At 47.3% G+C, this 17,068-nt stretch overlaps 1 protein-coding gene across 5 annotated transcripts in view; it reads right to left on the reverse strand.

Annotated features, from left to right (window-relative positions):
- The window catches only part of RABEPK (Rab9 effector protein with kelch motifs), a 72,523-nt gene that overhangs the window by 22,079 nt on the left and 33,376 nt on the right, over positions 1-17,068 (reverse strand). Inside the window, exons 1-5 of one of the 5 annotated variants that reach the window (XM_044305197.1) lie at positions 16,993-17,044; positions 10,205-10,273; positions 5,837-5,994; positions 3,806-3,958; positions 334-495 (exon numbers count right to left, since the gene is read on the reverse strand). In XM_044305197.1, coding sequence (XP_044161132.1) covers positions 334-495; positions 3,806-3,958; positions 5,837-5,994; positions 10,205-10,257 — 526 coding nt within the window. In that variant the 5' untranslated portion in view covers positions 10,258-10,273; positions 16,993-17,044. Of the gene's footprint in view, positions 1-333; positions 496-3,805; positions 3,959-5,836; positions 5,995-10,204; positions 10,274-16,080; positions 16,160-16,818; positions 16,939-16,992; positions 17,045-17,068 lie in introns of those variants that run through there. The other 4 variants (XM_044305196.1, XM_044305198.1, XM_044305200.1 and 1 more) reach the window with 4 other exon arrangements.

A 17,068-nucleotide genomic window follows, 5' to 3' on the forward strand; every position in this document is an offset into this window, starting at 1 on the left:
GACAGGTTCTGTCTCCTCAGATAGATCTCTCTCTCTAGTGCATACCTTGCACCTTAATAGCCCAGCTGGACAAGAAAACTAGTACTGGCCAGGAAGGGAATGGCAGGCCCCGCTACCAACCTGCCCATCATTCTATAAAAATCCAGGCCCGAAAACAGGACCTAAAGTCTTTAGCAAACTACTCTTTGCTAGGAATACTTAACTTTCCTGGATTTCTTGTATACCATCCAGTTTTCCCTGGAAGAGATGTGTACTTCCTGAAGCCTAATACACATATGAGAGGAGTCTTGAGGAACTTCCTGTTCACTTTTCGGGTCACAGTTTCACACTTACTTGTATCAAACACATGGAGTTTGTTGTCTGCAGCGGGTTCGGCGCCTTTCTCTCCTCCTCCAAAAACATAGAACTTATCCCCAATGGCAGAACAGGATGTATGAAACGTCCTCGGGGATGGACATGGTCCTTCTACATTTGGATTTTTCCAAGAACAGCTTTCTGAGAAACGGAGAAGATAATCCTGATGTTCTTAGACACAACTTCCATGTACAGTATATGATCAGAAATCTTGGTTGCTACTATATTCCTCCCCCATGTTTCACACTCCATATCTACTGTTTGCATATTCGTAGGCATAGAATGGAGAGTCAGCGTTTACATCAGCGTACGTATGGACAGCTTCAAGCACTTGACAGAGAAAGGTACAGTACCCTCAACTGTAAGATTTTTGCCAGATGCCAAGTTTCTTACCATGAACCCCATATGGGCAGATGTACCAAAGCTGTTCACCAGAGAGGATTACAAAAGTAGGACATTTTTGCACAAAAATAAGTTGAGACTTTAAAGGGGTTGTCCAGGATCTCCTCTGCTTTTACTTAGCCCCCCTAAAAACAGCCAGAGTGCAGGACCGGGGTGGCAGGGATCAGATGAGTATGAGTCTTGTATCAGGTCAAACATACTAGTGGGGATAAGTAAAAACCACGAGAATCCTGGACAACCCCTTTAAGATTCTTCGCTGATCGTGCCACTTTTAAATAAAAGGTGGATGGGACCTCCTCTGCTAAACACATTTACAATAATTTACACCAGAAAACTGAAATCTATGCCAGCCCCTAGCTGTGTATGGCATATGGACAGCAGAAGATGCGACAACTGATGTCTTATTAGCATTCATTATAAAAAGTTCCAATATGCAATCGCGATGGTTTTACCGCTGCAGGTCCCAGAAGTGAAGTGGGTTTGATTCACAATGTCAGTATGCATTTTTTCAGGAACGCCCGACTTTTTGCTAATTTATCCTCTGTCTCGAATCATTCAGCTGTACAAGTACTATTGGAGTTTTATGCTCTAGAGAACTTCAAAAGGAAACTGGAGAAATTTCAGTTGGAATATACTGGTGTGATGTGCCTAATCCCCACCTGCCCCTGTGAGTATAACAGCTGAAAGTGCGTGTGAGGAGCTCTCATAGTACTTCACTATCGGTGAAGTACTATGTAGCGGGAAGAGGAAATTTGGCAAATACGGTGTTCTATCGGTACTTGTACAGCTGGATGTGTCGAGAGAGGATAAATTAGCGGAAAGTCACGCGGTCCCCCCAAAAAAACGCAAAAAAATGTCTTATTAGGACCGGCGCATGAAACTCCAGTCTTTGGTAAATGTTCCATAATGTGTTCACAAACGCCCCATTCCTTAATCCGATTACAAGGATCATAACCCAGCTTGTACTACACAGCCATTTGCCTCCAAAATTAGCAAGACTTATATCAGAGCAGGATCGAAAAGATGGAAGACTTAAGTAATTGTCCTAAAGCCTTTAAAGGCTATGTACACCTTGACTGCATTTTACTCATTTTTGGCTAAAAATCATATTTTCAATTGGCCTTGATTAAAAAATATTGAACCGTTCTGTCACTAAGGGTTAAATGATTTTCTAGCTGTGTGAATGGTACTTTCACTTTGTGCCGGTGTCCCGTGATATTTCCCTACCCTCGTCACTTCCTGTTATGACGCGGCCGCACCGGACATGATGTTCCCAGCTTTGGAAGGAGGTGTGCCGCGCAGGCGCACAACGACGGGGTAGGGAAATTTCACACCACAGTTGGAGAGAAGGGGCCACCTAATTACCTCTCAGCTGGACACCGGCCGACACTGCGCATGCGCCGGGAGCCTCACCAGCGGTTAGAGGTTAGGGAAAAATTACGGGCCAGTGTGCAAGAGCGGCTAATCACTCCTCGACAGTGAGCCTTTGCTGGAGCTAGTTTCATCTGCTCTGGTTCTTGGTTGATCACTTACGCTGGTGAGGATCCCGGCGCATGCGCAGTGTCGGCCGGTGTCCAGCTGAGAGGTAAGGCGCAAGCGCATTAGATGGCTGCTTCTCCCCAACTCTGGTGTGAAATTTCCCTACCCTGTCGTTGTGCGCCTGCGCGGCACGGCACACCTCCTTCCAAAGCTGGGAACGTCATGTCCGGTGCGGCCGCGTCACAACAGGAAGTGACGAGGGTAGGGAAATTTCACGGAACACCAGTCATCTAATAAACCTCATCCCTAAACTACTAAGAGGTCATAAACACTAATTTAAGCCACATTCTTATCAGTAAGATAGGAACTGAGCTATAATGAGCGTTTATAAGGGCAGAGAGCAGAGATAAGGAGCCCGTCAGCTCCCCAACTGACGTAAAAGACAGAAAATCAAGAGGCTGCTACTAGAACATCTCAGCTCGGTACAGAAAAAATGGCTCGATATTTTCAGCTCAAAATGAGTACAATGCAATAATAAAAGAAAATTGCCCCCAAAGCTGTACATAGCCTTTAAAAGGTTTGTCCGGGTTCAGAGATGAACCCGGACATATCCATATTTTCACCCAGATGTCCTCCCTTGCCCAGTGCTGGATCGCGCAGGGCAAGGGCTTGTTTGTTTACCTAGGCACACTGCTAGACGGAGGCTTCCGCCCCGCAGTGTGTTTGGTGACATCACCAGATCTGATGGGCCAGCTTTAGCGCTGCTCTAACCGTTTTACAGGCTAGGGCAGGGCTAAAGCCCGCCCGTCAGTGCTGGTGACGTAACCGAGCTCACTGCTGGGTGGAAGCCTCCACCTGGCAGCCCTAAGGAGAGCTTGGTACATCACCGGATCTCCTGAAAATGCCTTTGCCCTGTGCGATTTAGAGAAGGGCAAAGGAGAGCATCGGAGCATGAAATGCTTGGTGGGGCTGCCTGGGTGAAAATATGGGTATGTCCGGGTTCAGCTCTGAACCCAGACAACGCCTTTAACCCCCAGATGTAATACTAATAAGATATAGGCTACTTTCACATTAGCGTTTTTTTGCAGATCCGTCATGGATCTGCAAAAACACTTCCGTTACAATAATACAACCGCATGCATCAGTCATGAACGGTTCCGGTTGTATTATGTCTTCTATAGCCATGACGGATTCGTCTTGAAAACCATTGAATGTCAATGGGGGACGGATCTGTTTTCTATTGTGTCAGAGAAAATGGATCCGTCCCCATTGACTTATATTGTGTGTCAGGACGGATCTGTCTTGCTCCGCACCACATGGCGGAGAGAAAAACGCTGCATGCAGCAGTTTGGTGTCCGCCTCCAGAGTGGAATGGAGACTGAACTGATGCATTCTGAGTGGATCCTTTTCCATTCAGAATGCATTAGGGCAAAATTGATCCGTTTTGGACCGCGTGTGAGAGCCCTGAACGGATCTCACAAACGGAAAGCCAAAACTCGAGTGTCATAGTTTACATTGTACTTTTTACTCACAGGGATACAGGAATATACGTTCATCCAAGGATACATACCTGGTCTAATTACCTGAATGCTGTTTCTGTTCTCTGCCTGTTCGGCTCCACCAAACACCCATATTGTAGTAGGATCACTGGCAGAAGTAAAGCAGGCATGTTCGTAGCGTGGTAGCAGATCCTTCCAGCCAGGGTTATCCCATTCATAGGTATCTAAAGGTAAAAAGATAGGCAAGCACTGAGTACTTTATACAGCAAGCATGTGCACAGCATAACAAATCCCTGCAAAGATTTAAAGGGGTTGTCTCACTTCAGCAATTAGCATTTATTATGTAGAGAAAGTTAATACAAGGCACTTACTAATGTATTGTTAGTATCCATATTGCCTCCTTTGCTGACTGGATTCATTTTTCCATCACACAATACATTTCTCGTTTCCATGGTTATGACCACCCTGCAATCCAGCAGTGGTGGTCGTGCTTGCACGCTATAGGACAAAGCACCAGCCTATGTGCGCTCCCACGGTCCTGGCCACCAGAGAGGCCGACACTTTTTCCTATAGTGTGCAAGCACGACCACCACTGATGGATTGCAGGGTGGTCGTAACCATTGAAACGAGCAGTGTATAATGTGATGGGAAAATGAATCCAGACAGAAAAGGAGGCAATATGGACAATCACAATACATTAGTAAGTGCCTGGTATTAACTTTCTCTACATGATAAATGTCACTTGCTGAGGTGAGACAAGTCCTTTAATGAATGAAACAAAAGAACTACAAAGAGTTTTCCCTAAAAGTCACTTTGGTGGGTATGAATCGTATGAATACAGTGTAATTATATCACCCAAGTGATATGAATAGTTCTCGTGTACTCATGACAACACTTCCCGTCCTGTGGGTCATAAAGTATACCGTATGTGTCCAAATCTATATTAATGCAGACGTGAATTTATGCTATTAAAATATTAGTATTGCTGATGATAGGAATGGAGAATTAATCCACATATCCTTATGACAAGACTGAAAGATAAGTGCAGTAAGTGCTGACATGGGGACAATGGATCTGAAGAAATGCAATGATTAGGCCTGAAGTTTAACCACTGATAAAGCAGCGAAGAAGACGTTAACAAGTAGCTTTCATCATTGTCACGTACACTAAAAAGAATGTTATATAAATCGGATATAAAGTTACGATTTAAAGTTTTCCCATTAACAGCATTTGCCTCTCAGGATGAACATATAATCACTGGGGGGGGGGGGGGGGGGGGCCAAACTGCTGGGACCCCCACTGGTCACGAGCGGTATTGCGCATACATGACCAATGCTCCTTTTATACGGAACTGACAGAGATAGCGGAGGGCTGTACTCAGCAGCCTCACAGACAGTGAATGGAGCAGTGGTCGTGCATGCACAACAGGGGACTTAGGTTCCTCTGTGGGGGTGCCAGCTTTCGGACCCCCAGCGATCATACATTTATAAACTATCCTGTGGCTAGGCGATAAATGTTGTTAATGGGAAAACCCATTTAAACTGTAGAGTGTGCAAACTTGCTGACTGTTTCTAGTAGAATTGCGAATACAGCTCTAGGCTATAATACATTAAAATTTCCATGTCAGTTTGATGTCCGTGAAAACAATCAGTCCGTGTTAAATCCGTGAAGGATCCTTGTTTGGTCTATGTGTCCGTTTTTTTTACCCTCTCATCCATATTCCACGAACAGTGCTCAGCTGAAAATCAATTTCTAAAGCATCTCCTATCGGTGGCCAGTGAAAAACAGACCAAACACTGAGACCATCCGTGTTGCGTCCATGATTTTCCAAGACCGATAGACTATAATGGGTGTGTTTGGTCTGCATCACGAAACAAAGTAGTGCAGATGATTTGTGAACAAACATATTAAAATCAATGGGTACGTGTGCTGTCCTCAGAAATTGCGGACAGCACATTTCAGTGAAAAACGGAAACGTGAACACAAGAACACTGGTGACCATTCTACTGCACCTTGTTCAAGGGTCTTCTTCTACTGTGCTAATAAAATATGACTAAAACGGAATTATTTTTCAGGGACTAACCAACAGTCGTTTGCTTTACCTAAATTTATGATGTGCGCATCAGAGTAGCAGCAGCCAGGATCTGCCCCTCCAACGATGACCACTTTTCCCTTTCCTTGGGCATCAGAGGCAGGTACATACAGACATGTATGACCGACACGAGGGCTCGGGGCTTCTCCGCTGGGAGCTAAAGCATACCTGTAGAGATATCGCCAGTAATGAGTACATTTGTGAAACTCGTATAGGTCTGCCGTCAATCTCTAAGGCCAGCCATACACATTAGATAGTTGTCGGTTCACACGTTAGACTGACGGCTATCTCAGCTAACCCCCAAACACATGTACACGCAATGGTCAAGCATGTGGCATGTTGAAATCCTTATTTCTCCCAACATGTGCCACCAGGGGAAGTACACATTAGATGGTTGGCAGGTTCAGACGCCATTTCTCGAATGCTCTGGTCATCTTACGCTTTATTTTAGTCTGGTTGTCCAGTTTAGACAATTCTTGCTTGTTAGATGGTTGATATGATTACAGCGAGCCTGCTGCTAGCACCCCAGTGATCAGTCTGTGGGGAAACCCAGCAGCAAGTGTTCACTTTTTCCTGGAGCGCCACCCCATTGAAATCAATAGGCTGTTGTATAAGGCATAGATGTAGCAGGTTCTCCAAGGCGAGAGACTCTTTTTATTAGTATTATTTTTTAAGCCATTGTGAGCATTTTTAAAGGGTTTTTCCAGGAGGAAAATATTGATGACCTATCGTCAGGATAGGTCATCAATATGTGATCGGTTGGGTTCCAACTCCCGCCACCAATCAACTGGTTGCAGAGGCCGCAGCACTGTGGCGAGTGTCGCAGCCTCTTCACAGCATACCAAGCACAGTGCCATGCGCTGTATAGTGGCTGTGATTGGTACTGCCGCCCAAGCCCATTCACTTGAATGGAACTGAGCTGCACCTAGGCCATGTGACTGATTAACGTGACGTCACTGGCCTAGGCTCCAGTGAGCGCTGCAGCCTTTTCAAACAGCTGATTGGACGGAGTGCCAGGAGCTGGACCATCACCAATCAGATACCGATGACCTTACCTGAGGAGAAGCCATCAATATTAAATGGGTTGTCCCACCTCACTGTTTCCATGGCAAGATGGGGTTAAGCACGGGCCCCAGATGGCAAGGTTTGGGAAACAGACGAGTAGGCTGGTGCTCTGCACACAGCAGAGCAGAACAAGTCACACTGCTTCCGTCACCATTGACATACATTCTTTTCAGTGCCGGACCGGACACAAAACGGAATGCTGCCCGATCTTAAGACATCCTGAACGTATTCCATTCAGAATGCATGAGGACAAAACGGAACAGTTTTTTTTTCATGTATTGAGACCCTCTACCGGATCTCTATACAGGAAAACAACAACGCAAGTGTGAATGTAGCCTTAGGCTACTTTCACACTAGCGTTCGGGCGGATCCGTTCTGAACGGATCCGCTCATAATAATGCAGACGGAGGCTCCGTTCAGAACGGATCCGTCTGCATTATATTAGCAAAAAAAAGCTAAGTGTGAAAATAGCCTGGGACGGATCCGTCCAGACTTTCAATGTAAAGTCAATGGGGGACGGATCCGCTTGAAGATTGAGCCACATTGTGGCATCTTCAAACGGATCCGTCCCCATTGACTTACATTGAAAGTCTGGACGGATCCGCACGGATCCGCACGCCTCCGAACGGCCAGGCGGACACCCGAATGCTGCAAGCAGCGTTCAGCTGTCCGCCTGTCCGTGCGGAGGCGAGCGGAGCGGAGGCTGAACGCCGCCAGACTGATGCAGTCTGAGCGGATCCGCCTCCATTCAGACTGCATCAGGGCTGGACGGCTGCGTTCGGGTCCGCTCGTGAGCTCCTTCAAACGGAGCTCACGAACGGAAACCCGAACGCTAGTGTGAAAGTAGCCTTATTCTGCTGCACTGTTCCCATTCACTACAAAGAGAATTACAAAAACAGCGGAGCGCCGAGCTGCTTGTCCGTTTACGTAATCCTGAGCACCAGGGGCCTGTGCTTAGTCCCATCTAGCCACATAAATAGCAAGATGAGATGACCCTTTAAACTCCAAGAAAACCCCCTTTAAACATCTTAACTGGCAAGACAACACCTTTACATTGGCCATAGACATAGATATCGGTCGACTGAATACTTGCTTGGCAAACAGTTATCTCTGGATCGGCCAAGTATGCATGTTTATTTCACTGGGAGAGGGAAATGAGCCGATGGTAGACACCTTTTGTGGTGACTTATCACCAGCTTGTAGCCCTCATAAGAATTTCTGAGGAATCCACGCTCATCAAGGATAAGGCTACACGAAAAACATTTGTGGTGCAACATTTTTTGCAATGATAGTCAATGGTGTCACCATGGGACATGTTGCAACTGTGATGTGACAGTTTAAAAAAAATCTGACTAAGGGTCCATTCACACGTCCGTAAATGTTTTACGTAAAACACGGACACCTGCAATGTGCGATCCGCAATTTGCGGACCGCACATCGCAGACACTATAATAGAAAATGCCTTTGCTGGTCCGCAATTGCGGACAAGAATAGGACATGCTCTATTTTTTTTTCAGGAATTTCAGGAACGGAATTGGGGATCCCGAAAAAACGGATGCGGATCCCGAAAATGCGGATTCGCATCCGTTCCAGCCCCATTGAAAGTGAATGGGTCCGCAAATTGCGGAACGAATGCGGACCCAAATTACGGACGTGTGAATGGACCCTTGAATAGATTTTTGCAACTGTCATGTCGCATTGCAACCCTATTGACTATCATGGCAAAAAATGTTGCGTGACTTTTCAGCGACAAGAAGTCGTGTGACACATGTCGCCGTCTAGCCCTAGCTTAAAGGGGTTTTCAACAACATGCACCCTCTATCCGTAGAAACCCCCCACTGAGAAAGAGGATCCCGTGTTCCATCTTTAAAAGGCTATGGACACCTTTGGGGGCAATTTTTTATTATTGCATTGTACATTGTAAAATCATTTATTTAAATTGGTCTTTATTAAAAATATGGAGCCCTTTTCTCTTTACAGGGCTGAGATTCTCTAGTAGCAGCCTCTCAATTTTCTCTCTCTTCCATCAGGCAGGGAGCTGACAGCCTCCTTATCTCTGCCCTTATAAACACTCATTATAGCTCAGTTCTTATCTTACTGATAAGAAAGTGGCTTAAATAAGTGTTTATGACCTCTTAGTAATTTAGAGATAAGGTACAAAGTGAAAGTATCAGTCACACAGCTAGAAAAACACTTAACCCTTTGTGACAGAACAGCAATATTTTTAATAAAGATCAATAAAATAAAAAAGATATATTTTTAGCCCAAAATGAGTAAAATGCAATCATTAAAAAAATTGCCTCCAAAGGTGTACATAGCCTTTAAATTGAGTGGTGCCAGTGAATGTCTGCTGCTGCATTTAAAGGGGTTGTCTCACTTCAGCAAATAGCATTTATTATGTAGAGGAAGTTAATACCAGGCACTTACTAATGTATTGTGATTGTCCATATTGCTTCCTTTGCTGGCTGGATTCATTTTCCCATCACATTAAACACTGCTCGTTTCCATGGTTATGACCACCCTGTAATCCAGCAGTGGTGGCCGTGCTTGCACACTATAGGAAAAAGCAGTAGCCTATGTGCGTTCACAAGGTCCCGGCCACCAGAGACGTTAGCGCTTTTTCCTACAGTATGCAAGCACGGCCACCGCTGATGGATTGTAGGGTGGTCATAACCATGGAAAAGAGCAGTGTATAATGTTATGGAAAAATTAATGAAGCCAGCACAGGAGGCGATATGGACAATCACAATACATTAGTAAGGGTATTAATTTTCTCAACATGATAAATGCCACTTACTGAAGTGGGACAAACCCTTTCATTCTACGGGACTGCACGAGATAACCAAGCCATCTCCAGCTGTCCCATAGAGTTAAAGGGAGTCTGTCACCAGGGAATTCACTGTTAAAACCTTCGATTAGCCATCCATTGTTTCATTCTGGGGGAGGGGGGGGGGGGGAAAGTAATTTTAAACCATATGCAAATGAGCAGTTGAGTGCACCGAGGGGCGGGCCCAAACCACCGTGTGCACCCTTGCTCTTCTGCCAGCCCCTACCTCTCCTTTCTGATTGACAGGACCAGGTTCCTGTGTAGTCATCTCACCTGTCCCTGTCAACCAAGAATCACTCACCAAATCACTGAAGTGTGAACTAGGCCTAAACGGAGCGGCAGCGAACATGCATGAGCAGCGCTCCATACAAGACAAGAAACAACGGACCTCTGTTCTTGTGGTCAATGGGGTTTCTAGCAGTCGGACCCCAACCGATCATCCCCTATTCTGTGGTAGCGGTAAAGAACACCTGGGCAGATACTCACCACATAGATTCTTTCGGCACATCTTCTGCTTCTAAAACTCCTAGAATTTCCATAGTAATAAAACACGACCTAAAACATAAATGAAATGAATACTACCCATCACATGTAACATACATTTCCCTAGCATTATGTTCTAGACTTTGACTAGACAAAACGAACATTTTTGGCACATTGAGGATATGTCCCTGCCTGGCAGACATGCTGCGGGGGTTTTCTACAACGCATTTCCGTGCTGCAATCCGCAGCAAAGGAGATCATAGATATTGTGGGGTTTTGCTCTGGTAGACAGGCTAGCGGACACAGTACAGAGGCAACCACAACGTCTTTAACTTCAACAGTTCAGTGTTTTATGCACACATAAGGAAAAAACAAAAAGGAACGGTTTGCAGTCTTGGTGTTTGTTCACACCATAAAAAGTCCACAGAACAAAAGCCTTCACCTGGTCAGCAGTTTTTCCAACCGCAGTCCCCAGCAGGGTTTAGGGCCTGTTTCCCAGCAGGCGTCTCTCAGCCCTTTAGCACGGCACAAGTTCTTAGTTCCCAAACACACAGAGACTGACAGCGCTCCACTGTCAGAGAGGAGTTATCCACACCCAGCTGAGACTGCTGGCCGTGTTTTATATAGGCCGGTAAAGACCCGGCCTGGAATGTGGGGAGCAGCCACCCACCCTGCACTTTGGCTGCTCCCAGTAAGAGCCGGCCTGGATCGGCTTTACAGCCATACTAAATAACCAACAGTGTTAGTCAGCACTAGCTGCCGCTGACACATGAAATTACCGGCTCTTACCTCACCGAGGCCAGGAACCTCAGTGACACATACCTTCCATCAATGACAGTCCTTTGCGCCTTCCTACAATACACATAGATTCCTTATGTATAAAGCATTTTGCAACATTTTTTATGCTTTAGGCTAGGGGTAAGCGATATGGCCTAAAATCTATATTGCAATATAATTTTAAGCATGTGCGATATGCGTTATATATTGCGATATATTGTTTTCTATATTGGGGGGGGGTTAAACTTTTTTTTTTTACTTTTTATTTAATAACTATTAGCCTCCTTAAGGGCTAGAACCCTTGTCATATTCACCCTAATAGAGCTCTACTAGGGTGAATAGGACTTTACACTCTCCCTGCTGCCCTGTGCTTTGTGCACACAACAGCAGGGAGTTAACCATGGCAGCCAGCCTCTCATGTGCCCCCCAGCCTCTGATCCGCCCCCCAGCCTCTGATCCGCCCCCCAGCCTCTCCCTCTTATCAGCCCCCCCTGGTAACTCAAACCCACCCCCCCCTCCCTCCCCAGTATTAATCATTGGTGGCAGTGGCCACAGGGTCCCCCTCCTCGCCCCCCCCCCCCCCATCATTGGTGGCAGTGGGCAGTTCTGATCGGAGTCCCAGCAGTGTAATGCTGGGGCTTCGATCGGTTACCATGGCAGCCAGGACGCTACTGAAGTCCTGGCTGCCATGGCATGTTAGTGAGCAGCATTATACTCGTGGCCGCCGGGTGCTCCTTCTTCTCATAGGTCTGTGCGGCGCATTGCTAATGCTGTAAGCATGCGCCGCACCGACAGAAGGAGCGACCGGCGGCCACGGTGCAAGGGAGTATAATGCTGCTCACTAACATACCATGGCAGCCAGGACTTCAGTAGCGCAACTCCTGGCTGCCATGGTAACCGATCTTCACTACCGCTCCGTGGTCATATTGAGGTCCGGCGATATAGGCGATATGCACAAAATCCATATCGTGGCACAAATTTATATCGCCTATATCTCCCACCCCTACTTAAGGCTATGTTCACATGTTACTGAACGGCTGCAGATACCTAATACCTGCAAATAAATCCACAGTGTTGTACAGGTCCAGCAAATTGGATGAGATTTTAAGAAATCTCATCCGCATTCTGTGTAAAAAAGGCAGCGTGAATTGACCTGCGGTGCGGATTTGAAATCTGCAGGGTGTCAATTTATTCTGCGGATCTCCACTGCAGATTTCACTCCTTCCAATAGAGAGGGTGAAGTCCTCTGGAAAAGGGATTTTTTTTTTCCCACTGTCTCTCCAAGTCATGTGTGGACATAGTCTAACGCTGGGTTCAGACCTGAGCGTACTGAGCGTACTGAACATACGCTCTCTATGCGCGATTGTACGGGCGTTTGCAATCGCGCATACAGAGACAAGCGAACGCCCATTGTCGCGTGTTCCCGCTGAAGTCTATGTACGGGAACGCGCGACAAGACGCCCCAAAGAAGCTCCTGTACTTCTTGGGGCGTCGGGCGTTTTACAGCGCGATCGTACGCGCTGTAAAATGCTCAGGTGAGAACCATTCCCATAGGGAATCATTGGTTCTTGCCTGTTGAGCGTTTTACAGCGCGTAGGAACGCGCTGTAAAACACTCAGGTCTGAACCCAGCCTTAGGTTGCGACCACATAGAGTGCGGGCCACGGCTGGCTCTTCTTAATGAACCATTAACAATGCAGATTGACTAAACATTGCGGTCTCATTAGTTTAACAAGAGACAGCTGAGGCCCATATTGGCCGCACAGTACTGGACTGCAGTGGCCGCATCGCAACCGCTCCGTGTGGTCGTACCTTTAGGTTGGTTGCAGTTTAAAGGACTTGTCTCACTTCAGCAAGTGGCATTTATCATGTTGAAGAAGTTAATACAAGGCACTTACTAATGTATTGTGATTCTCCATATTGTATCCTATGCTGGCTGGATTCATTTTTCCAGCATATTATACACTGCTCGTTTCCATGGTTATGACCACCCTGCAAACCAGCAGTAATGGTTGTGCTTGCACACGATAGGAAAAAGCATCAGCCTCTCTGGTGACTAAGACCGCTAGAGCGCACATAGGCTACTGCTTTTTCCTATCGAGTGCAAGCACGACCAACCACTGATAGATTACAGGGTGGTCATAACCATGGAAACGAGCAGTGTATAATGTGATGGAAAATTTAATCTAGCCAGCAAAGGAGGCGATATGGACATTAACAATACATTAGTAAGTGCCTTGTATTAGTTTTCCCAACATGATAAATGCCACTTACTGAAGTGGGACAAACCCTTTAATTCTACAGGACTGCACGAGAGAACCACGCCATCTCCAGCTGTCCCCTAGAGTTAAAGGGAGTCTGTCACCAGGGAATTCACTGTTAAAGGGGTTGTCCAAGTTATATTTATTGATGACCTATCCTCAGGATAGGTCATCAATATCAGATCGGCGGGGTCCGACACGCGGCACCCCTGCCGATTAGCTGTATTTAGAGAAGGTGTGCGCCGTGCCAGCGCCGTGCCAGCGCCGCCTCCTCTTCACTGTTTACCTTCTCGCCGTCACCTCCGCAGCGGTGAGCAGGTGTAATTACACCTAACCGTCCTATTCATTTTAATGGGACGGATTGTTCCCATACACTTGTATAGGAGCGATCCATACCATTGAAATGAATGGGACGGTTACCTGCTCACCGCTGCAGAGGTGACGGCGAGAAGGTAAACCGTGAAGAGGAGGCGGCGCTGGCACGGCGCACACCTTCTCTTCATACAGCTGATCGACAGGGGTGACGCATGTCGGACCCCAGCCGATCTGATATTGATGACCTATCCTGAGGATAGGTCATCAATAAATATAACTTGGACAACCCCTTTAACAGTAAATTCCCTGGTGACAGACTCCCTTTAAGGCTTCATTCACACGTCCGCAAATGGGTCCGGAATGGGTGCGGACTCATTCATTCTCTATGGGGACGGAATGAATGCGGACAGCACACAGTGTGCTGTCCGCATCCGCATTTGCGGAGCGCGTCCCCGATCTTCCGGTCCGCAGCTCCCCAAAAGACAAGAATAGGACATGTTCTATCTTTTGCAGAGCTGCGGACAAGAATAGGCATTTCAATAGGGGGTGCCAGCCGGGTGTGTTACGGGTTCGCAACACACCACGGACGTGTGAATGGAGCCTTACTCTATGGGACTGCTGGAGATAGCTTCTGGAGGCTCTGTTCTCCCACCTCTGGCCACGCCCTGCTACACTAGATTGACAGGGCCAGGCAGCCTTCACCTCCTCCTGCCGGCCCTGTGCGCTGGGGAGATCTTGCGCTGTTCAGTATTCGGCGCAGGCGCAGTGAGGAAGCTGGCAGACAGCGAGCGCCCTTCACTCACTGCGCCTGCGGCATATACTGAACGGGACGGCGCAGTCACAAGATTTACACTGCAGACAGGGCTGGAGGTAGGAGACCAACGCTGCCTGGCCCTGTCAATCTAGTGTAGCAGGGCATGGCTAGAGGTGGGAGAACGGCCACGAACGCCCCCCCTCCCCAGAAACGAATTAGCATATTATAAAAGTTTGTTTTTCTCAATAACGGCAGCAGGCAGTGAGATGGCACTAATATAGTTATGTTCAGGTGACAGAAACCCTTTAATCATATCTGGTATAAGGCCGAGTTCACACGAACGTGTGTGACCCGTGCTCGTGCTGCGGCCCGCAAACAGCGGGCCGCAATGCACGATCGCCGGCCGTAGGTCAGCCGCATCGGATCGCGGACCCATTCACTTTAATGGGTCCGCGATCCGCCCGTTCCGCTAAAAGATAGGACATGTTCTATCTTTTTGCGGAACGGAGGTACGGGACGTAACCCCACGGAAGCACTCCGTAGTGCTTCCGAGGGGTCCCGTCCCGTGCGGCCGTTCCGCTATTCCGGATTTGCGGACCCATTGAAGTGAATGGGTCCGCATCCGTGAATCGGAATGCACACGGAACTGTGGCCGTGTATTGCGACCCGCAATTTGCGGGCCGCAATACGGCCACAGATCACACACGTTCGTGTGAACTAAGCCTAAGTCTGACCTCTAGTGGTTGTTTTCTTGTCAGACAGGTTCATATTCACTAAGGGCCCTTTCACACTTGCGTTGTCCGGATCCGGCATAGAGTTCCGTCGTCGGGGCTCTATGCCGCAAGAATCCTGATCAGTTTTATCCTAATGCATTCTGAATGGAGAGAAATCCGTTCAGGATGCATCAGGATGTCTTCAGTTCCGGAACGGAACGTTGTTTGGCCGGAGAAAATACCGCAGCATGCTGCGCTTTTTGCTCCGGCCAAAAATCCTGAACACTTGCTGCAAGGCCGGATCCGGAATTAATGCAAGGCATTGATCCGGATCCGTCCTTAAGCTAAACGTCGTTTCGGCGCATTGCCGGACCCGACGTTTAGCTTTTTCTGAATGGTTACCATGGCTGCAAGGACGCTAAAGTCCTGGCAGCCATGGTAAAGTGTAGCGGGGAGCAGCATACTTACCGTCCGTGCGGCTCCCGGGGCGCTCCAGAGTGACGTCAGGGCGCCCCAAGCGCATGGATCACGTGATCACATGGAACACGTCATCCATGCGCACGGGCGCTCTGACGTCACTTTGGAGCGCCCCGGGAGCCACACGGACTGTAAGTATACCGCTCCCCCGCTCCCCGCTCCTACTATGGCAACCAGGACTTTAATAGCGTCCTGGGTGCCATAGTAACACTGCTTTCAGTACACTTGCGTTTTTCCGGATCCGGCGTGTAATTCCGGCAAGTGGAGTACACGCCGGATCCGGACAACGCAAGTGTGAAAGGGCCCTAAGACTTTTTTATTTTTTTGTTTTGCGCACTTAAAGAAAAAAAAAACCTGGTCAGGAGTGGAGTAGAAATAAGACTGTTGATGCGCCTAATTCAAACGCAAGGAAAGGCGCATAAACATAAATACATCGGCAATAAGGCGCAAAACAAAGACAACTTCTAAATTAGTCTCAAAATAAGAATTATAAGAACAAGGCGCAAATGCCTCCTAAACAGGCGTAAAATCAGTCTGTAAATGAGACTTAAAAAAGACGTAATTCTGCCCCAGTACATCTTACCACTAGCGTTTTCCTGATGGCGGTTTTCCCTTACGGAGAAGGTGATGTGAAAACGTCTGAATAAACACCAAGAGCTCCAGCATGCTGCGTTTGTTTTTTTTAAAGAAGCCAAAAAGATACATTTATCACGTAGAGAAAGTTATTACAAGGAGCTTACTAATGTATTGTTATTATCCATATTACTTGCTTTGCTGGCTAGATTGATTTTTTTCCCCCATCACATTATACACTGCTTGTATCCGTGGTTACGACCACCCTGCAATCCAGCACCAGTGGTGGTCGTGCTTGCACACCATAGAAAAAGGCAGCAGCCTATGTGCGCTCCCATGGTCCTGGACACCAGAGGGGTCAGCACATTTTCCCATAGTGTGCAAGCACGGCCACCACTGGTGCTGGATTGTAGGGTGGTCGTAACCATGGAAACCAGCAGTGTATAACATGATGGAAAAATGAATTGAACTTTCTCTACATGAAAAATGCCATTTGCTGAAGTGAGACAACCCCTTTAAGTGTTTGTCCATAGGTTCTCTATAAGACTGAAAAAGCACATGAAAAATAAAGTATATCAAAAATGCTACCCCAAAAAAATATGAAAATATCAATATATTAGCTAAAATAAAGAAACGCAACCGCCACGTGTGGATGAAGCCCAATGCTGACATGCCCGACGTTATGATCTAGCTGTGTCTTCAGTGAATACATATCCCCGGCATACAGTGGGAAACCCGGGTCACCTACCTTCCAGCTCCCCCTCTACAGCACCGCGGGTCTCTCACCAGAGCTGTCAGGCAGCTAGGCCGCCATCACCATGGAAACCGCTTCCCTTCCCAGACAACCCCCAAAATCCGGACATTTGTAAAGAACCCCGCTCCCCCTCCCCCCACAGCACCCTGGTGTGTAGCTGTCACCTACAGAATGCCGTCCTGTACTAAATAATAAACGTTGAAATGTGACTCCAGCGTTGTCTGCGCTTAACGCTTTTAATAAA

Source organism: Bufo gargarizans, chromosome 9 (assembly GCF_014858855.1).
Source record: "Bufo gargarizans isolate SCDJY-AF-19 chromosome 9, ASM1485885v1, whole genome shotgun sequence".
Classification (NCBI taxonomy): domain Eukaryota; kingdom Metazoa; phylum Chordata; class Amphibia; order Anura; family Bufonidae; genus Bufo; species Bufo gargarizans.